General features: G+C 37.1%; 1 protein-coding gene across 3 annotated transcripts in view; it reads left to right on the top strand.

Annotated features, from left to right (window-relative positions):
* SH3YL1 (SH3 and SYLF domain containing 1) overlaps nt 1-22,707 on the top strand; it is a 50,323-nt gene that overhangs the window by 21,313 nt on the left and 6,303 nt on the right. For 2 of the 3 annotated variants that reach the window (XM_056342444.1, XM_056342445.1), the window contains exons 7-9: nt 167-329; nt 1,004-1,076; nt 1,794-1,850. In XM_056342444.1, coding sequence (XP_056198419.1) covers nt 167-329; nt 1,004-1,076; nt 1,794-1,850 — 293 coding nt within the window. The remainder of the gene's footprint in view (nt 1-166; nt 330-1,003; nt 1,077-1,793; nt 1,851-22,707) is intronic. The other variant, XM_056342446.1, reaches the window with a different exon arrangement.

The following is a 22,707-nucleotide window of genomic DNA, read 5'->3' as shown; positions in this document are numbered from 1 at the left end:
ATTATTTATTGTTACAAATGTACAGCATTGAACTTGTTCTGTCTTTTCTCAATAGAAGATCAGTAGGAAAATGCAGGGCCAGGGACCTGGGGGAAACATTGGCACGAGATGAATTTACCTAGACATTGAAATGTAATGATAATCAAATACTTTTCTTTTGTTTCAGGTTTTATGGACAGGATATTCGTGCTAGTGCAATCTTACTTGGTGATGTGCCTTTTCCTGCTCAAGCAGAAGATCTTTATGAAACTCTAGCATCCTTCACTGAAGTATATGAAAATGAAGAGCAAAAAAATAATCCAGGAAAAGCTGTAAGGGAACAAAGACGGGTTTGTGCACCTCTTTTTCACATAGGCTTTTTCTATTACTGAACTGTTCCTTGCTAGGAGTAATGTTGATGTTCATGTGGCATTCTTAACATCTCTATTGGATGCTTAAAGGCAGAACACATTGCAAATGCTGCATGGGAGTAATACATTCGTTCAAGTATTGCCCTTGTAGGCTCTTCTGGACATGAATGATATTGATTTTGCTTTGCATCCTCCAGAATAACAAAGTATACCCTTGTTTTTATAATAGTGCATAATAAAATCTGAGGTGATGATTAGAAAAGTTTGTTTGACTATTCCTAATCAAGATAATCCGCAAATAATAAGCATACTAGGTTTGACGTGGATATTTTAATTTTCCTACTTTTTCTGTCTTTCACTCAATCACATTTACAATACAATACTAAGACTGTAGAACATGTTTTCTTGTAGATGCTGATGTTACTTACAGGCAGTCATTTACCTTTATCTTTGTTAAACCTGTAGTGAGTTACTTCACAGTCATGCATATGTCACTAGTTCTTTAGTATGTTTCTCAAGTTCGTACAGTTTCAGTAGAGAAAGTGATTTTATTTTGGTTTTTTCAGTGTAACTTGACATACCTCTAGTCTCTGAAGTTGCAATCTACTTCCAGGTCTGATACGACTTTTTGTAAAAAAATTTGTATATTTTAGGTAAATGACCCACCTGCTAGGCCATCATCAAGACCAGAGCCACCTAAACCTGCTGTTAGACCAACACCACCAGGTTAAAAACATTTTGATAATAATTAATTTATTCCCTATATAAAAATAAAGCATTAAAGATAAGGAATGTTACACAATTATTATAGTAGTATCTAACTCTAAAAATATTTTGCTAATACTCTTCCTTGGGAAGCATGTTGGAATAGTGCCATGAATGATAAAGGGTAAAGGTTTTGTTTGTTTCATATTAACAAACTTTCTCACTGACAGATTTGCTATAGATACAGTGTATGTATAGTTACAGAAGCATGTAATAGTTCAAAGGAAGCATTCATGTTTATTGAATATGTAAAAGCCCCATGGTTCAATGAAACTTCTTAGTAAAAACAGTAGTCCTACTAGAAACTGCTAGTCTTATTTCTAGAAACATCTGGCTTCTAGGAAACTTAGTTTCTCTTTTAGGTTGTCGTTACCTTTCAATAGGTAGAGGTCTTCCAGTAGAGCAGAGGCGGCAGAGTTTTGGCTCTGTAACGGTTTGTTACTTGTCTACCTAAGTGCTCTCATTGAAAGTGAGGCTTTACTGTGCAGCTTTTGTTGTTAACTTGATTTATTTCTGTGGACAAGGATATAAGGCAAGGCCCTTATTTGTTTCTTCTGTACTGCTCCTTAGATAACTGCAATAATTTTGTAACTATTGAACATGTATTAGAAAAGTAGTATATGAAATAAGCAATATGTTAGTATATCATATAACTTGCTACTTTATTTTCTTTTTCAGCTAAAAAGAATACAAACAAACTGTATCCTGAACTTCCAAATGATTATGCCTCTCTGAGTGAGTACTAAGCGTACACATACTTTATTAATGCAGTGTGGAATCTGAGAAGACGTAGAAGTACTGTAGAAGACATCTAACAGTAGCTGGCCATGTGTGTTTTTCTTTATTGTCCATGTGTTAAAATAAGATGCATGCCTTGTATGCTTTCCTGAAAATATTCGTAACTGTGAATCTTACTCCCAGGCTTTGTATTCCAACAACCATGTTCTTTTTCTGAACAGCAAAGTTCTTTTGCTTGATTCGGTGAGCTTGAAAAATGCTGGTTTATGTTACCACCTAATTGAAGTGAAAAAGAAAGCTGATGTAACAAGCTTGTGTCCAAGTCCTTATGCAAGGTACTATGACTCCTCTTCTAATTAAAAGTGCTTCCACAGGTCATATCTGATTATGCTGGCATAAACATAGATTTCCATTGCAGTTACACTCCTTGAAGTTTTTGTATTGAGTTGAGGTAACTGCATTATACTACAAAGATACTACTTGTTCATTGTTCAGTTCTGATTCTCTTAAGCTTAAAGCAGTTTCAGCTCTAATAGGAGAATCTTACTCTGTAGTATTTGTAATGTAACTCTTGAACTGTGAGACCCATCATCTGCAAACTTGTGACCTGTTAGGGAAAATTTTATAATAAAAGTGGTTATGTTCATTTGGCTGCTGTAGTGTTCTCTCCTACCGGGAGTCTCATCTTTCACAGGTAAAAGACTGTTAGCTGTTTCAAATTTGGTGAAATAAATTATTCACCCATGAAATATATTCTCAATTTGATAAATAAATGCTTTAGTGGTCTCTTCTAAGTGGTCTCTACTATGACCAAGGCCTTCCATATTTTACACTTATATATATGTTTATATGTATGTGAATATGTACACACATTTTCATACATTGCATGCACTACTTGGAAATAAAATTAAATAAAACCTCTCTTCTTTTACTGTTGAAAATGTAGCTAAAATCAAGCTTGATAATAGATCACAGTGAAGAGTATTTCAGGCAGAGTACTGTGATTTAACACAGTATTTAAACACTGTTGTCTGAAGGCCAAAATCATGAACGCAGTTTTTATTTCTTGGTTCATGTAAATAGAGATTTTCACTAAAAATTAAGATGTTATATGTGTCATTGTCTTTATATTCTCCTTCATATCTTCTCTCTATGTGTGGCATTGATGTGTGTGTCTGTTGAGGGCACCAGCATAGGAGGATCTTAAGCTGAGCTGTTGATGTGACTTCTGCAGATCAGAGACTTCCTGAGAATCAAAATTTGCTGTTGTGCTGTAGCACTTTTACCATGAAAAGTGTGATGATTCTAGTGATCTGTACTCAGTAGCTGTCATCCAAAAACAAAGAAAAATTGGTCTTCTGGTCATTAAAACTAAATTTTCCCAGTCTTAAAAAAAACCTGACCAACTGAGAAGTTGTTTCTAAAGCAGCAGGAAAAACTTGCACACACATTTGCTATACTAAAAAGAGTGTTCTTCCATTCAGGTGCAAGTAAAAAGGTAAAAATCTTCTAGTGTCATTTGTTGATGGCTTTCAAGATTCATTGAAGTCAAAACGTAGACTCAGTCAGTCTGCTACTGAGGATTCCTAATGATTTCTAGAAATACACAAGTTTATCTTTCAGCAGTGTAAGAGGCAGTAGGATCTTGTGTAAATGACACTTTCTGCAAGAAATCTTGTTTTGTAAATTTCTGTTGACCTTACAAGCTTGGCATGGTATATTTTGCTTTCTGTGGCAGACTCTATTTCCATAGGTAACAGTTCAAATGCTGTCTGAATCCACAGAAGTGGTATATGTTTCTGAAGGCTGAGGAATTGGTCTATCAGAGGGAAAAAATCAAAGTTGAAGTCAGTTCCCCTGAGTGTCTCAATACTGTAGCCTACATGCATGTTGGTGGGGGGCTGGAAGAGGGTTGCAGTCCCTCTCACATCAGTAACAAAGGGTGTATTAATGCTGGGTGATAGACTACAAGGAGCCTTAAGGCCATACCTCCTGTCAATAATCTCTTCCTGCCTGCTTATAGTCCAGATGATTTCAACAGAAGCTGTTACTCGTACTAGCCAATCTTTATTGCAGGATTAGTTGCTGCAACGGATGTTCTGCAGTAATTTGAAAAAAAAAAAAAAAAAGTTCAACATTTTTTTGTGTCTTTCTAGTTTTTAAAAAAAGTTTTTAGATAACTAATAAAAGACTGCTTGGAACTAATCTTTAGGAAGCTACATTTGGTGTGTAGTGGCTGCTGCAGGGATAGATCTTGATGTTGAGTAACAAGCCTGTCTGGGTTGCCAGTAGCTTACTGTCTTAGCTTAGACTTGCTTTTGAGCAGAGAGGGGGCTGTTTGGCATTGTGTTATGAGGCTTTGGTTTTGCAACAGTAACAAAAGTAGTAGAAAGGCTGAAATAATTAATTCTTCTCATTAGTTGGAAGAAGAGCTAGACTTGTGGATGAAACATTTTTAATTATTTTATGTGGACCTGAATTATCTAGATAGGTAATGTAATATAACCTATGTCAAATGCAAGAAGGATGTTAAATGAAAAACATGTTTTTCTAAATTGATAGTATGATACTTGAACTCAAATGCAAGTAGATGTTTTTCATATAACTGAATAATACTTAAGGTAATTCACTTAGTTGTAAAATCAGGTTCAGTAATGCTTTAAAATGTTTCCAGAACCTTGGAAATACCACAAATATTTGTAAAAAAAATGAAAAAAAATAATATGTAGACACTTTTTACAATTAAAAAAAAACCAACAACAATAACTAATAGCTGATACAGTTATTGTGATTCAGTGAAGTATGAAGTTTCTACAGTAGTTGAGATTTTTCTGGAGACCGTTCAGACAAATTAAATTTGCTTATGAGTATGAAAGTTCATGCCTCCTCCCTTACTAGAATTAGGGACTTTTGGCTTCATTTTTCTACTTGTCCCCTCCATGTTGTACAAGCTAGTAAAATGTCCTTCCAAACTTTATTACCACAATCTAGCTTTATCAGGATAGAAGGTTTCTGTGGAGTTCTGTACTACTTTGGTAACATCAATGACTTGTGGTTCTTTAGTGGACTACTTGGGCACTGTAGAGTCAAAAGAAGTTTATTAGGACAATTTTTTTAGATACATGAGGTTGATAGTTTGTCACACTAGAATATCTAATCCTAAATACTTAGGTTTTCATTAGTGTCATGATTTCTAGTTATTTCTGCTTGGGATTCTGCCATGGAGCAGCAAGTAATCAAAAATGTTGATAAATTGTTACTTGACTTACCTGTCTGTCCTCCTAACTGCTGAATACTGTACAATTCTGGAAACGTTGCAGTGATGCAATTTGCCAGTTGAACTGGTAGCAGGAGTAGCGATCTGCTGGTAAATGTAGGAGCTGAGGTAGAGTGGCAGGAACTGAATCATTAACAGGCAATTTGTTCAGAATCAGAAGTCAGATATTGTTTTCACTTTTTCTTCAGCTCAGCTAATCAGAAAAGGACTGGTTCACGTGTTTGGAAAAGAATCACTTAAAACTGCTAAGATGCTGAAACAATCAGGAAACAGATTGAGGCAGGAATGGAGATTTTTATATTTCTCTCAGAAACACTGGTTTTCTTACCTTCCACAAGTACTCAAAGCAAATGTTTTTAAATTTTATCTTGGGGGAAAATGTGAGCCCTTTTCTTTTGACTTTTTGAACTGAATAAATTATCTGTCTGCAGACATTGAACTCTTAGGACTATTGTGCATAAAATCATCACACCCAAACTTGATTGCAGTAAATGTTTATCAAAAAACCAAATGAAATATGAATTGTAACTATTTTTTTCAGCAGAAACTTTTCACTTTGAAAATTATATTAAAATATTAACAGATTGTTACTGCCCCATTAGGCATATATTTGTATTCTTACATACTGAAAGAAGTGCTATGTCAAGCCTACTGATGAAGACGGAGGCAGATGAGAAATTTGTCACTGTTTTTAAGAAGCCAAAAAACCCCTCCTTCCTTCAATGATGGTTTGAATGATTTGTCAACTCGTTATTAAAAATTCATGCCTTCCCATATGAATTTGTCTGCAGCTTTCAGACAGTGATGTTTGTGGCTTTCTTCACTGTATTAAAGAGCCCTTTCCTACCCAGAGGGGTTTTTTTTGTTCACCTCTTGTTCCCTTTGAGACACTTGTGCTGTAATCAAATCACCTTTTGATCTTCCTTGATCTTTCTTTTGATTGCTAAACAGATTGATGAGCTCTTTGTCATATGTCATTTTCTCTTTCCTCTCAGATTTTAAGTAGCGCTACAAATAGTGAATACTTAGATGTGAGCTCACTGAGATCAATAAGGTTTGGGCTCCTAAAAGCTATAATGAATTTGGACTAAACTCCAGTCCTTACCATTTATATTATTTATTTATTCATTTATTAACCTTACATATTGCTACTCTATGTTAAAACAGTTGAGATACTGTCAACCCTTTTTGATTAGGTGGTACCATGAGGTTGTGGTAGACTTAATTGTGTTGACTAAATCCCTCTCAGAGCTGCTGCCTTTCATGGTTACAGTTCTCCAGGGGTCAGGTCTTGCCCAATTCTCTATAATTTCAGAGATGATTTCAATGTTTCTTTCGGTAACCTATGAATGCCAGATGGTTCAGTAATCGATGAAAATATGTTTGCAGTGAGAATTTCAAGACAGGTTTTCATGCCTCCCTAAGTGTATTTTTGTCAAGGAAACTTGAGGGTCTGTGTGTGAATTTCTTTTTGTTAGTACAGTATGGTGTGCGTGGCTGGGTTTGGGTTTTTTTGTGGCCAGTTACAAACATGTTAACTAAGCCAAAACAATTACATGAACTAAGAATTCATAGAATGCTTCTGAAGTAAAAAGCTTTAAAAAAAATAAAAATGTATCTTGCAGCTCTCTGAGGGCAATAGCATAATCTTACTTGTGACTCCACCTCCTGTTTCACTTATTTTACTTGCATGCCTGTTCTGCAGCTCAGTTTCCATCTGACTTATGATCTTGTTATTTATAGAGCTGCTACCCTGTAAGATATTGATCAATTTCAGGGAAAAGACAAAATATAACCTGGAACGTGAACGTGATTCTAGCTGTCTGTGCATTAATTAATACCTCTGTACTTCTAAGTGTACAGCTGAACTTGTTAAAACACAATGTAGTGAAACAATAGAAATTTTAGATAGAGCTGCTGAAAGAGAGCATTACCCTATGTGCATGCAAATTTAAATAGGCTTGCTTGGCTAAATGTGTATTGCAACAATCACTTTATTTTTCTGATATGCTTCTCGACTTAATTTTAACAAACTAGTATTACTTGGAACAATTCAAAATTAACTAGAAATCTAACATACAGGTATTTATATCAGCTATGCAGTTCCACATTGAGAAATACCCTTGACAAAAATAAATACTAAGAACTGCACAGTAAGAGAAATGTAAGTGTGCCCAGATCTCCTTTTGATAAGTGTCTTTTGAATTGGGCATTTTTATTGTAATTAAGACTAAAAGCCACAATAGTAGAGTAAAAGTACTTCATCAGTTTTGGAGCCAATAAAATTCAGGTATCTCTGTGGTCTCAGGCTAACTTTTTCCCCAGTGTAATACCTGAATTTTTGCTTTTTCTTTGTTGTCAGAAAACATGTGTAATGTCTGTCTTCCTAGAATATTGTCAATATTGCAGTTGTTGCTTCTGTCTGTTCTGGATCAAGATGATTTTAAATGGTGTCATCATTCTGAAGATTTATTTGGCAGCTTGAATTGTAGCAAAAATTAATCAAAAGCTTTTAACTTTTAGTTCCATAAGATTATAAAATGTTTTTTGTACCACACTATCTGCATAGACCCTGGAAGGGAGAAGGGATCCAAAACCTGTTGTTTTTAAGAGCGGAGGAAGACTCCATGTTTAACAATGAGGGGGAAAATGTGTTTTGCTTTTGAACTGCAAATGAAAGCATCCATGGAAACATGATTTATTTCTGTCACTGAGACTAGCTGATATTTCAGAAACATTGGCCGTGAGTCATTTTCATAGGCAGTAGAGTGTACACTTTTAAAAGTGTGTTCGTTAATGGGAATATGAGAACTTGGAGATAAATGGAATAGTCTGCTCCACCTGATGGAGTGCTGATAAAGGAAGCCCTTCTTTCAATTGAATTTTTCCTGTATTTTCCTGGGATATTTCTGAGGTGTTACTCCTTGTAGGTAAGAAAGTTACCTGGTTAATGAAATTGTTTTCCCATTGTGTGCCTTCATGGGGAAGTGGAGTAGACATTTTTTATCGTGAATAAAAAATACTGATTTCAATAAATAACTGAAAACTGGATAAAATAGTTAAAATAACAAGCTCCAATAAAATCACATGTGTGCATATTCCTTTAGGTGCTGTGGATGTGCTGTGCCATGTATTTGGAACTGAAAAAAAGCCACCTTTCATTCTTAAGTTCATGAATCCTTTCCAAGAAAGGCAAAGATTTGCTATAGGATCAAGTAGAACTATTTCACATTGTAAGCAAGAAGCCTTGTCAAGCTGTGCAGTAATCTGTTCCTTCTATACTATAATTTGAGGAGGAACTCCAGCAGATTATGAACTGTAGAATCAGTAAGACAGCCCAGTGTGACTAATAGATATTTGTTTTAGAAAATTTTTACAAAGTGAGATATATGATGTATCTGTCATAATCCTTCATTACATTGTCTACTACTTCAGTAAACGTGAAGAAGTTAACCCCCTGGAAAGTAAAGTGCCTTTTTGTGTGTATTTTTTTTTAAGAGTTTTATCTAAGCTTGGTCTATTTTTGTGTTTTTCGTGGCAAGGCTTGTGACATGTTTATATTTAGTTACCAGAAAAATAAAACATCCATCTGGTGGTCCCCCACAGTATTAATTTTCTTGCTATTATGAGCTCTTTCTTAATACTAACCAAACCCAGGAAATCCCAGGAAATTATTTTTGAGACTGTTTTTATCCATGATTCACTTTTACTAGGATCGTACTGTTACTATTGTGAATGTAATAAGTCAGATAATCAAGCTGCTTATGGCTTATGTTGTGGCAAGCTGAGAGGAAAATATGTAGCATGCAGGACTTCACTGGTCACACTGAAACAAATAACTTACTGCATATAATCAGCTAACTCAAAATACAACGCCGCACAGAGAGATTGAGGTCAGACATGCTAGAATGAAATTGGGGTCTTTCTGATGTGTTGCGTGCAGTGGCAGAGAGCTGTTATTCTAAGTATGAACCAAATATACTGATGCAGGGAACAATATTTTTTTCTTGGCATTTTTTAATGGCTTAGAATAAAAATTAGGAAATTAGAGCTAAATCAGGAAAAATCTCCATGCAATCTCTACTTATTTTTTTAAGTGTAAAGCACTATTAAGATGATAATTCTGATTAGCATCAGTAAAAATGTGAAATTGTTCATGTAAATATAAAATTGTTAAATAGTATAGGTTAAAATTCTTTTCTCTGAGGCCCTTGTAAAGCATGCAGCTCAATGTTTTAGCATATTTATGAAATATATGCTTCAAAAGTTGTTTCAAAGCTGTGAACTGCTTGAGATAGTATTTTCTTTCTGTATTGTTTAAATAGTAGGACAAAGGCAAGTTTAAATTGCTTTCCTATCTTTTATCTAGAAAAGCCTTTGGGAGTATGGGAGATTCTGCTTCATTAATACTAATAGAAGCCAAACAGAACATTGAAGTACCTCAAGGAAGTGATAGATATACAGGATTTCTATCCAGACTGCGGCAAAATACCCTGTGCTTGATTGACTTGAGATGAAAGTTAACACTGGTCTAAGAAATTGAGATTGTTTTGCAGTAACAATAGGCTGGTGCTTTACATATCTGTCTTGATAGTTAGGGACTAGAAACTTCACTACATCCTGTCCCCAACATTCCCCTTATCTCTGGTGAGGGACAGGAAAGAGATGGGAAGAAATGCTGCATGTCTGTTCCTGGAAAGATACTGAACATCTACTTTATACTATGTGCTAAAAGAAGACCGATAATACTTTCCTTTCTTGGGATATATATTTATTTATTTATTTACCCTGATGGAACAACCACATTTTCCACGAGCAGTAAAATTAAGTGCTATGGTTTCCCCAAAAAGCAATGTCTTCTCTGTCATGGAGGGACCTGGGGACCTGCATGTATCTTGGCTCTGCTAGTTCAGTTTTACATCGTGCAGATCAGCCAGCTGGATATTGTTGATTTGAACCAAGGTCATTCGCATTTTGTGGAAAAACTGTTAGTTCCTGAATAAGAAAGACGAGGCCTTGCAAAAATAAATCAACAAAGCAAATGCCAATATAAACTGAATTAGTATGACAAATAGCTGTTCTAGAAATGGTGTAATGATGCTTACTTTTATGAAAATATATGGTTTCAAGAAACTTCTTACCTGTTCATGGAAAGGTCTGGCAAGGATTTTGTTGAGGCATCTCTGGTTATATTCCATTGGGTCTCTCTTTCTCATTAACAATTTTATTATATATTAGGCAACTTTCACACCCTCTTTTTTTCCAGTTGTTTGTTTCTCTAAGAATCTCAACTCTACTCTTCTGGAAGTGAGGTATTATTAATTGTTCATACACTGTGAGAGTTGCACCCCTCTTCTCCCTTTCCTCTCAGTGGTACATGTCTGTGTTCTTAGCAAATTCTTCAGTATTTGGCAAGGAAGGTGTCAAAAAAAGATTAAAAAAAATAAGAAAAAAGAAAACTCTTCTGTAAGGAAAAAATAGAAGGGAAGAAGTTGTTCTATTACACAATTTCATGGTTTGGTCCCTGTCATGAGATTCAGACTGTCTCTTTGCTACTTCTTCCACCAGTTCTGCCATTTGTCAACTACTACTGAAGGATGAGGAAGGATTTGAGATCAGTGGTACAGCTGAGTTTGGGGCAGCAGAGAGAGTCTGGAGGTACTGTTGTGGGGGGAAAATATCCGCCTTCATGTTTGTTGCACATTGGACAAAATAGAGTTAGTGGCCAAATCCCATCTGCAAGCCAGAATTTCCTCATACTGGAACTAAGGCATATTTTTTGTCACAAATGTAGTTACTATAAGCTTTTTATTGTGAAGGAGCATCTACACATCCAGTATTTCACTTGACCTAAAAGCATACATAGCATTTGCATCATGTTCATAAAATTATGAAGATTACTGTCAATACTGTTCTTAAATTGTAACTGAGAGTTACAGAATGTTTACTGTTTCATTTCATGGACTTTATCATAACTGTCTACTTTTTGGCCGGGGTGCTGTAATGAGTATTCAGTGAAGGCTGGCTGTGCTAGCCTGGGAAGCATAACATGAATATGGTGTGGTGATGGTGGCAGTCTAAGTTACTTCATCCTCATGAGGGCGGTTGTTGCAAGTTGCAGATTTTCACTGACCAGTTTAGGCTCTAGTTCATGGATCTGTGCTGTTTCTAGCTCTTACTGAAACTGTTCAGTGATGAATTAGGGGTATCTACCTTTCTCCTACCAGTTTACACTGTGATCAGATGACACAGGCGTGTGCCCTGTGATACTGTAAGTGAAAGTGCAATTGCTTGGGTCACCATTTGGCAGAGGAAAGGAACATCTGCTGAATACCTTTTGAAGTTACAAGCTGATGGAGCCTGTGGTATAGGTCGAGCTAATAGTGGCTGTATGGGTAGCAGAGCAACATAACGGCAATGAGAATAAGTAATTGTGGCAAGAATAAATCCTAGCATAGATTCCAACAGCCCCTGAGCCCTTTAATCCATCTAAAGTTAACAAGAATTTTCTATATGTTGCAGATGTTCACATAGTATAAATATGTTATCATGAAAGTGCTAGACTTTGTATTAAAATATTTAGGAGATACCAGGTTTTTTTAACACAAAGCAGTTTCTGAATCTTTCTTAGTGACTTGAAACTTCTTTCTTATTTTCATCTGAATTTATTCTTAGCAAGATTAAATTGGTTTTGTCTCATGCTTTCCTATTCTTTAGCTAAAATACTTTTCTGTCTTACTCCTTTGTCTGGTAGTAGTAACCTCTTTCACCTGAGTTTTATTCTGTGAAACTCATTTTCATTTCCCTTTGAAAAAAGGCTTTCTATTCCTGGTCATCCAGTTTTAAACATCAGTGACGAGACTTGCCAACAACACTTCAAATGAGGCCTTGTGCCTAATGTTATTTTGTCTGTTTCCATATGAGATACCTCTTCGTCTCCTATAGGTTTTTTTCTTTTAAACTGTTTTTTCTAAACAGTGCAGAGAAGTTTTTCTCCTTGCAAGGCTGAAATAAATTTTCAATTAGTATTTCACAAAACATTATGCTAAGAACCTGGCAGAAACTTTATAGAATTAAGTTGGGTTTACTGCTTTTTTTTTTCTTTTTTTTTCTTTTTTTTTTTTTTTTTTGAGGCTGTAGATTGTTTTCCAGACTGGGCTAAAAGCTAAGACTTCTATCACGTGAACTAGCTCATGTGCCAGTAACACATTAGTAGAACTTTTGAATGTCACAGTACAGAGATTTGAGAAGCGAAAGGCAGAGACGGCATTTTCAGGTTGAGGTGTTAACGCAGTATGTGTAGAAGAAACACAGAGAAGCTTATCAACATAATAAAAAGTCCGCAAATCATCAGTTTTACCTAAATAAAGCAGTGCTTGGTTCTCATTACTGTACTGTATTTTTCAGAGTATGAAAGTTATGCTTGGCATTGCATCTCAGCTTTTGCAGTATGATTTCAGCACTGGCATTATTTGCATTGATGTAGTCTTGAACATAATAAAGCCCTTGACATTGATATAGTTTATTGGACCATTTCAGTTTGAATGAAAATTTAAATATTTTTTTTAAAGGCAGAAAAATGCAAAAAGTAATCAGCAAAAGTACTGTTATGGAATTGAGTCTTGCAAGCAGGAGGTGGGTTTTTTATATCCTAAATATCAAATACATCCACAGATGCTTGACTAAAAAGGCACTTCTTTAATGCAAAAGCTGAGTGTGCTGAAACAAAGATAGAAAGCATTCCATCAGCAGATGAAGATGATGAGCCAGCATGTTCCCTGGTAGGCCAGAAACTCAAACCCAGTGAAATACATTTCATACTGAATGAGCTTAATTTGCATAGTAACTTAAACTTTAAATATAGTCTGCTCTGTTTCAACCACCAATAAACCCACCAGTTTTGTTTGCTAGACATGACACTGTTCAGTAGTGACACAAGTTGGTGACATGGAAGCTGCTCTGAAATGGTCCATTTCCAGTCTGTGTGGAAGAGGTCAAAAATACTTGAGCCTTTTTCTGGGTTTTGTGAGTCTATTCTAGATATGTGTATACCACCTTCATTCCATGCACACACATTTGTAGCAGATTATTACTGTCTGTTGGAGCTCTGGAGCAAAATTAAGGGTAGCATATGTTGTACAGAATGTCTGTAGCTGACTCTGCTTTGTACTGTCGTTTAACAACAAGTATTAAACATGAAATAGTTTTTTTCCAGCCACCATTTTTTGTTAATGGAGAACTTAGTTATTAAGTTATTGCAGAAATCAGCCAGAGGGCTTTGTGACTCTGGAAACCTGGACAATGTACCTAGTTAAACTAATACATAATGTCTAGCTCTGCAACTAATTCAGAAAATGGGCTTTGCTGAGATGGTTCCCATGGAAGTGGAAGAGGGCTTAACATTTGGGTTTGCACTCCTTTCTAGGACTGGGGTGTATGTGTAATACCGAGAGGTATTGAAGAGTGTAGTTCCTGGAATGATACAGGTGTTCCTTGATGTTATCCAAGGTACCTTGAACATTTTGAAATTGCCTTAAATCTACAGCTGCTCTAACAAAATAGACATCGGATCTTCTCAATGCGGGACACTACTTTGCCTGTAAGTGATTGTAGAATAGAGCAAAGCAACTGGTGCCTGCCCTCCCTGTTCAGAGCAGGTTTGTGTAACTGATTGCACAAAGCAGCATTTGTGGGGGCATTTAATGAGCACTGCTTTACTGCAGTGTCAGTGGAGCTCAGTTACCCCAAAAAGTCCATCCTCATTTTCTTAATTATGAAGAAGGAATTGTTTTCAGATTTCAATGTTGAATTTAAATACTTTGAAAATTTTAAGAAACTTTTTTCATAAAGTAGAGAAAGACAAGTGGTTTTGTTTACCTACCGAAAACAAGCCATAGTTAGAGGCAAAACAACAGCTAAAGCAAGAGATTATTTGTTCTGAGCATGGTTTGCTCAATATCGTGTCTCCTGGCCTTTGATCAGATTAACATTATTGGAGATTAATTGGATCAGCGGTGGCATATGACATACTTCAAGTATCTGTACAGAAAGATTTTTGCTTATATCTGGTTATAGCAGATTAATACCTGTAGATATAAAATGTCAAATCTAGTGTGCATATGTAGGCCTCCCCAGACATCTGTTAGTGAGATCTGAGATTGTTGTTTTGTGTATACTGAGGGTTTTCTGAGGTGAGTCTACTTTTGAAAAACAGAATCTAAAAGGTCATTAAGGAAATTAGTAGTTTAACGTGGATGGGACATTTGAGATTTCACTTGTAAGACTGAAGAAACACTTGGTTTGTAATTTGTCCAGAAACAACTAAAATAAAATTTGTAAGTAGCTGTTCCCCTCTAGAAGCTGAGATAAAATCCTTTCTTCTTAGGTTAAAGGCTGAGAGGTGTGATCTAAGAATATGGAAGATGAAGCACGTTAGTTTGAAAAAAGAACTGATATGTATAGTGGTGTGACTCAAGAACTGAAATTATTTTCATGGCTTGTAGTAGTATTTAGGATACACTTGGTCTACTATTTTTCTTTCTGAATGAGAGTTGCATGGAGACATTTTTCCGAAGTGGGCATTAACACATGTAGTATCTTGTTGCCATACAGGACCTGAAAAGTTAGTATCTTCAGAGATTCTTAGTGTGTAACATAGTACGATACACTGCTGCTTTATTCCCCTTTTCCTCACCCCCACTGGCTGATGTTTCGTGTTCTCTGAGAGAAGACAGACATGACATCTTTAGTATACTGCCGCCTTCTTTGTTTAATAACTCATATGGCACTTCCTTTCATCCTGACTCTCCTTACTTCACTTCCATCTTAAGTCTTTAAACACAGACCAGTTGCCACTTTCTAAAAATGCTGCTGCTTTAGGCCTTTTGACAGGCATAGGGAATGATAAAACCTGAGAATGGACATTGCCCAATAAGTGCCCAGTAAGTGAATCTTAACATTATGAAGTTTTTTGTTTCTCCTTATCATGATGATGTAACCTAGGAAATTCAGTGATCTGACTTAATTTTTTTGCAACCTAGCCATGAACGTGAACTCAACATCACCTTTGTGGGTCTGAGTCCCAACTTTGAGCCAAACAATATTCGTTAAAAAGTACTTACAAATAGTAAAGCCTCAGACTTCAAATGTCATCAAAGCATGGACTGTTAATTGCATTAAACTTTTATATCCATGAAGCATTACAAAGATAAGTATTCAGTATCCAGTGAACTATACCTAATGAAGTCTTAACCTCCAATTTTTATACCAGTTTTCCAAAAGTCACATGGAATAAGACACTGTATCTGTCATGTTTTTATTATTGCATGTGGCCATAAAGTGGGTATTTTGAGGCAATATTTTGTAACATCACTGTGGAAATTTTTTTTCGTTGTTTGCATTCTAGCAAGTAAATGAGCCAGTCATTTTTTAATAAAGGAATTATGTAATACATGCAAGAGGTTTTTAAACTTGAAGAAATATTCAAACTGGTAGTCATATCCGTTGCAAGCCACAGATTTTCTATTTCAATAACAGAATGCTGATTTCTGTTGCAGTTTTCAATATTTTTGATTGCTTTCTAAACTCCAAGTGGAAAAATTAATGGTAACAAAAGATATTTTTTTTGTTGTATGTGTGCATGTAGTTAATAATCATAAAATTACGTACTTTTGTAGCTTTATTTTTTTACATCTTAGAGTATGTGTTTTTCTGTGTTTTCAGAGGTATTCTGTGCATTTTTTACTGTTATCATAACATAGATGTAATAGTTTCCATTGTTTTGTTTCTAAGGAGACAAGTTTAGTCACATGCACACGTGCTTTCAGACAACTGAACTATTTCTAAGATTGTGTTTCAGAATATCAACAAAGTGTGTCTTCAGTTGTTTCTTTTTTCTAACCCCTTAGAATTATTATGATCAAACCCACTGTTAATTCACATATCTTGAATTTAAAGCTAGCCATTCTTGGTTTAAAACTCTTGTTTAAAAGTTTAAAATTTAGTAATGACATAAGACATAAGATGCTTAATTTTAAAGGACTGAACAGCTTGTAGGAAAGGGTATGTAGGAATAATTTGTGATTTCCTCAAAAATCCAGAACTAAGCCTTACGTTTTCCACACACTCCCTCTCAGTTCCCTTCCCATGCTGTTTTGACTATCCCTGACACAATTCACCTAAAAATCAAATCTCTGTGGGGCATAACTTCATGTTCATCAGTTATCTTCATAGCTGCTGTTTTACATATTAGTTCACAAGTAGATGTAAAATGTAATTGAAACCAAGAGCGTAAGTTTAGATGTAGTAAAAGGTAGATGTTCCCCAGTACAACTGATCACACCTAACCAAGACATAGGGTTTGCCTCTTTCTTGAAAAAGGTGCTGTGTCACTGAGACTATTAGTTTCAGCTTCATAATTCTTTGGAGAAAAAAAGAACTGAAGAATTAGTATTATATTGAACACACCATGCAGTTTCTTTCTCCATATTGGTAGTCCAACACACAGTGCTTTGCCTTGAACCTGATTAATGCTGTTCTTAACTGTTTCTAAATTAATATCAACAGGTCAATTTTAGGCATGTTTCTTCAGTCTGTTTGAAATAGCTGCACCATTTAATTCACATGCTGGTATTTCTTCTTATGGTCATGAAACAGATAAAGACACTAATCACAAATCTTTATTTTCCTTCCTAACTTTGCATCCTCTCGTCTTCTGTTTGCTAGCTTCCTTTTTTTTGTCTTTGGGAACCTATTCTAAAGGTTGTGGTGGTGGTGTTGTAACACAGAGCTTTCTAGCCTTTCAAAAGCTAGTAATATTTAAACAGTTTATAGATGTAATGACTTTTTGTTAGATTGATGTTAGACTAATAATTAACGTGTGTTCAATATTGTGTTATGTTGAATTCTAATATGGCTGTGAGTTTAAATTTCTGTGATTTGGAATACACCCATTCATAATCAAAATCTGTATCTTTCTATATTCAAGTTTTTTTATGTATACATCCCCTTTATTTTTATTTCTCTTAATCTTCTTTTCTAGTTTTTGTAATTTCATTATCATCCTTCTAAATGCATTTGACCCCTTAGCTCTGTGTTTTCTAACTTTATCACCAGTTCTGCAGCTTTGGTTCAGCTCAGACTTCAGCTAAAAGAGTGACTCTGTTATGTCACTAATACCTCTCCTGTTCCTGTACCTCAACTTTCTGTGGCTTCCAGTTCCTCCAGTGTTCTCAGTTCTCCTTCCCCTTCCATTTTTTCTTTGCTAATTTCTTCATTCATGGCTATCTCCTCATCAAAAAAATCTGTTCTGATAGTTTCCTGTGGTGATTCATCCCAAATATTTTTCTTTTTTATTTTCACATTCAGAAATAAATCCATGATTTCCACAAAATTAATTCTCTGTTCCTTCAGTTCTGTCATCCTTCTATTTAAACAGCTCTATGCTTAATGGTAGAGTGTGAGAAGTCAGTTATCTACAGACCTCTTACCTAATGGTAATATTCTGTTTACTCTTTTTCAAGAGAAATTAGGTTAAATTGAATAGCTGTGGAGAAGAATAAGTACAATAAGCTGAGCAAGGAGCCACTGATATGAGGTAGCTAAGTTATTTTTAGTGTAAGTCTGAAAGTTTAAAAAAAATGTTTTTTTGACTATAAAAAGCATAAGGGAAGGTAAATGCCAAGCAAGAAAGGTTTCAGCCAAAGCCCAATATCGACAAACAAAAAAATAAATGTAAACTAGTAGTGAATTACTTGAAGGTGGACATTAAGAAAACCATCTTACCAGCTGGGGTAGTGCAGCTCTGAAATAGTCTTCCCAGATGACTAATGGGGGGAAAAAAGAGGAGTGGCCAAGAAGATGGTTTAATGTCTGGCAACACACCAAATACCCACCCAAGTCTCAGAGAATGTGCTTTATTTAGTTACATGCTCCCAGTCTCACCTGTATGGAGGTCTTGCATTACTAGATCATTCTTCAGATCCTAGCCAGTGTCGGTCCCCTTTTATCAGTCCGTACCGGGTACCTTTCAGGAGGATCCTAATACAGATATCATGGTTCTGCTTGCCCTCAGCTCATATCTTCTGTAAAATTTATAGCTTTCACAGTTGCAGAAGTTTCTCATTGTTTTATCGTCTGTCTCTGTTTCTCCCAGGTATTAATTCTATCTTGTCGCTTCTTTTTGACCCTCAGTCTCATCCAGCAACGTCTCTTCCCACTGTTAGCATCTCGTCCTCTTTCATCTTATAAAGACCATAGCTGATGATATTGCTGTTACCCAGTCTTCTTTTATCTTGTTTTGGAGTTCTTCAGTACTATGCTGGACCCTCTTCAAAGCAGTTTCTCTTGCACCCAGTTCAAGCCATTGGCTCTGTCTATGCTGATAAATTAAACATTGCCAGGGAATGTGCTTGAGCACTGAAACTTTGTCATTTATTCCATTAAATTGTTACTGGATTCCTGGTATGATTTTGATCTGGGAAAGTTAGTGGGATGTCCTCAGCAGTTTGGAGGTTAGCGTGTGCTAACTGGACAGGGCCAGACTGGCAGCTGGTCTTGGTACTGCTTCATTCACTGGTGTAAATGTTACTTCCAAGTTTCTAGTGACCTTTTTATAAGCACATATTAGGAATTGTATTCCATCATCCCTTAACACGACAGATTAATTGTCATCTGTTTTCTTTGATAATGTTTGTGCTCCCTGAATTCCTTTGCTGGGCTGTCTGTAGTTGCCTTTAGTTCTGTATTTGCAGTGTGTCACTGAGAAGGCATTCTTATCAGCCCTCTTATTTTTCTGTTCAGATTTCCCAGCTAGCTATTGTTTGTCCCTTTTCATTTGCTATGTAATGTTTTCTACAGGCAACTCACAGCTACGTTTGTTCCAGATCCATCTCTTCCTCCCTTACTCTTGTAGTCCTTCGTTAACTAATCATGAATTCAAGCTAAAAATGATCAAATGGAATATGGAACTGTTTGCTGATGATGAGTGTTGAACACCTGTGATTCTCAAGATCTGAAAGTTCTCACTTTCTGAGAAGTAAGTCCTATAGCTTGTTCTCTGAATACCATTTCACAGATGCAGCCTTTTCTTTCTGTCTCTACTTCTGTCCAGGCTTTTTTCTTGTTTTGATTCAATTGTTGCAGCATCCTTCTCTGACCTTTGCAAATTCAATATTCCTTTCTTCTCATCTAGATTTAGTTCTTGCTTCAGATTTAATTTCCTGACCTATCACTTTGCCCATCTTTTACATTCCTCCACTGACTCTCAGGTTAAATACATCTTTTGAGCTCAAACAGAACCAAAAGCCTCCCTGCCAGATCCAGCTTTCATCCTGTTCTCATGAGTACTACAGACTGGATTCAGTGGTTCACGTACCTACTTCAAAGTTAAGCTTAAGCCATTTCTCTGCCTGCCTTTAGGCATCATCATGGCCAGGTGCTGCCGCATTCCTCAAGTCAAAATTTTACATCTTTAGTTCCTACTATTGTGAGCCCTAGCACTAATTCAGAAGATATCCCTGTCATATATAGTTACCCTGATGCTCTCATACATATATATGGGCATCATATATATAGATATAGTTACCCTGATGCCCTCAGAATTTACTATGTGCTATTTCCTTTGCCCACTCCTTGCCTTCCACATTCTGATGCAGTGTGGTGGATCCAGCAGAAAAGGTGTCTCTGCTGTTTGCAGTTCCTACCCAAAATACAGCTCAATAAGCCTCAAGTCTGAAAATATGAAGGAGGAGGGGCAGCAGTTAGCACTGTAGGAACTGGACCAGTTCAAACTCCTATTAACAGTGAATGTAGAAGTCAACTGTTGCTGACTGGATCTGTGCTCAAATTCTGGTTCTACCCTTAAAGCTGACTTTGACTGTGATGCGGTAACTGGTATCTACCTCAGAATGAACCATAAGTCATTTGTTGCTCTTATTCTATCCTTCACATGTCCTGCAAGAATCTAGTGTTATCTTTTAGTTTCCAGATCTAGCTCTATCAGTTGATGAGCACAGCAAGATATTTACTCTTCCCATTTAATGCCTCATCTCATTAGTAATACTGCTTTTGCACCAATGAATCTTTCTCTTCAGCCCCTTATTAAACTCTGATCCTAGTCTGAACCCTAACAGTAACCTAGTTGCTCTGCCAGTCATAGACTAAACTGATTCATTTTTGCAAAAAAAATGAAGTTATCCTAGCTTCTTATGGGACTGCTAGTGAGCATAACTTTTTATTACATATTTGAAATCCTGCTCTCAGCCTAGCTTTGTCATCACAACACATAGTTGTCCTCCTTATTAGACCAGAAGTTAAAGAAGTTCTTTCATTATAATTATTGGTTAAAGCTCATCAATGGCCATGAGCCATTCAGCCTGAACCCAGATCTTTCCTGTGGGGAGAAGACACTTTTGCAAGAACTGTCACAGGGAAGGACTGCTCAGTTCATGTAGCTTAGAACAAAATCAGATCTAAGTGCTTTATTAAATCATTAGTGACAGATAGTTAGCTAGGAATCTATGAAGTATACGTTCAGTTTCAGTATCAGCATTACAGCAAATAATTCACTATATGACAATTGCAAAAAGTTAATAAACACCTGAAGTTTCTAAATGCAACCTCCAAAGTTTCAATTGCACTTCCAGGCATGCATGCACATAAAGTGTTGTGTGGACAAAGCTTAACATTCATGCCGGTCCCCTCTCGTGGGTAGTATGGGTTATGAGCACATGCTGTCTATTCTGGCAGTGCAGGTTCTCCTGCTTGCACAAACCTTTTGTTAGGAGATGTGGGTACTGCAGCGCTAGGGAGCTGCACAAGCACACATACAACACACTAGTCCATATGTTTAAAGCCCCACCACAAAGTCGCATATGCGCAGAGATGTGGGTCCCTTGTCCCGGTTTCAGCTGGACAGAATTAATTTTCTTCGTAGTAGCTGGTGCAGTGCTGTGTTTTGGGTTTGGTGTGAGAACAGTGTTGACAGCACACAGATGGTTTTGGTTGTTGCTGGGTGATGTTTATAGTTTCTCAGGCCCTGCCAGCAAGAGGGCTGGAGGGGCACAGGGAAGGGGAAGGGGACACAGCCAGGACAGCTGACCCGAACTGGCCAAAGAGGTATCCTATACCATGGGGCATCATGTTCCATATGTAAACTGGGGGAGGGGGTGTTGGCCAGGGCCTGCCTATCATTACTTGGGGACTGGCTGGGCATTGGTTAGCAGGCGGTGAGCAGTTGTATTATGTATCACTTGTTTTCTTTTCTCCCTTCCCTTTGGATTTTGCTCCTCTCCCCTTCTCCCTCTTTTTCACTATAACTTATTGTTGTTCATTTTATTTTATTTCAGTTATTAAATTGTTCTTATCTCAAACCTTGAGTTTTACATTCCTTTCCGAGTCTCCTCCCCATCCCTCTGGGTGAGGGGGGAGCAGGCAGGCAGCTGCGTGGCGCTTAGTTACCGGCCAGGGTTAAACCATGACACCCTGTTAGGTGCACCCAGTGCTGGCAGTCCCCAGTGTCTGACGGGGAGGCTGCTCTGCCTAGCCTAGACAGGAGGTGAGGCTGGCAAGGTGACTTCCATTTGTATCAAATTGGGTTTTGATGACTGCTCTTCCAGTCCACACTGCAGCTCCCGGTTACGAATTTCGGTGGTGCTTTTATGATTCAAGGTAACTTTGTTTCAAAAGTCTCTTTGAAGTTTTCCACCGAATCACAAAGTGATTGAGGTTAGAAAGGGCCTGTAGACATCACCCGGTTCAATCCTCAGGCTCAGGCAGGGCTACAGAAAGCCAGTTGCCCAGGTCCATGTCCAGATGACTTTTGAATACCTCTAAGGATGGGGACTCCACTGCCTTTCCGGGCAAGCTGTTCCAGTGCTCAGTCACTTTCATGGTAAAGAAGTTTCCTGATGTTCAGAGGTAACTGCCTGTGTTTGTGCCAATTGCCTATGCTGCTGCCACTGGGTGCCACTGAAAAGCACCCGGCTCTGTCCTCTTTCCTCCCTCCCTTCAAGTATTTGTAGACGCTGATGAGCCTTTTTTCCCTAGACTCGAACAGTCCCAGCTCTTAGGACAGCTCATAGGAGAGATGCACTAATCTCTTCATCATCCCCGTGGCCCTTTCATGGACTCTCTCCAGCATGTCTGTGTCTCTCTCGTACTGAAGAGCTCAGAACTGGACCCAGCACTCCAGGTGTGGCCTCACCAGTGCTGACTAAAGGGGAAGGATCACCCCCCTTGAGCTTGGCAGTACTTTTCCTAACACATCCCAGGATACTGTTTGCCTGCTCTTGCTGCATGGCATGTTGCTGGCTCACGTAAAGCTGTTGAATCAAGCTAATGGTTGTCTTCCTCAATAGTCTTCCTTTTTAATATGATAATTTGGGGCAAACATCCTTCAGGCAGTTTATGTACATAAATATAAATAATATATAAATATATGTATCCACATATGGTATTTACACTCACAATCATATCTTAGCAGGTGGTGTTGTCCAGACCATTTGCTAAGGGTGGCCTTTAAAATCTCCTATAAACTCTTTATTGTTGCTGACACCAACTATAATTTTTCACTCAGAG

The sequence above is a fragment of the Falco biarmicus genome, chromosome 6 (genome assembly GCF_023638135.1).
Source record: "Falco biarmicus isolate bFalBia1 chromosome 6, bFalBia1.pri, whole genome shotgun sequence".
Lineage (NCBI taxonomy): Eukaryota > Metazoa > Chordata > Aves > Falconiformes > Falconidae > Falco > Falco biarmicus.
The sequence above is the reverse complement of the archived record's forward strand: the minus strand, read 5'-3'. Positions and strand labels throughout refer to the sequence as shown.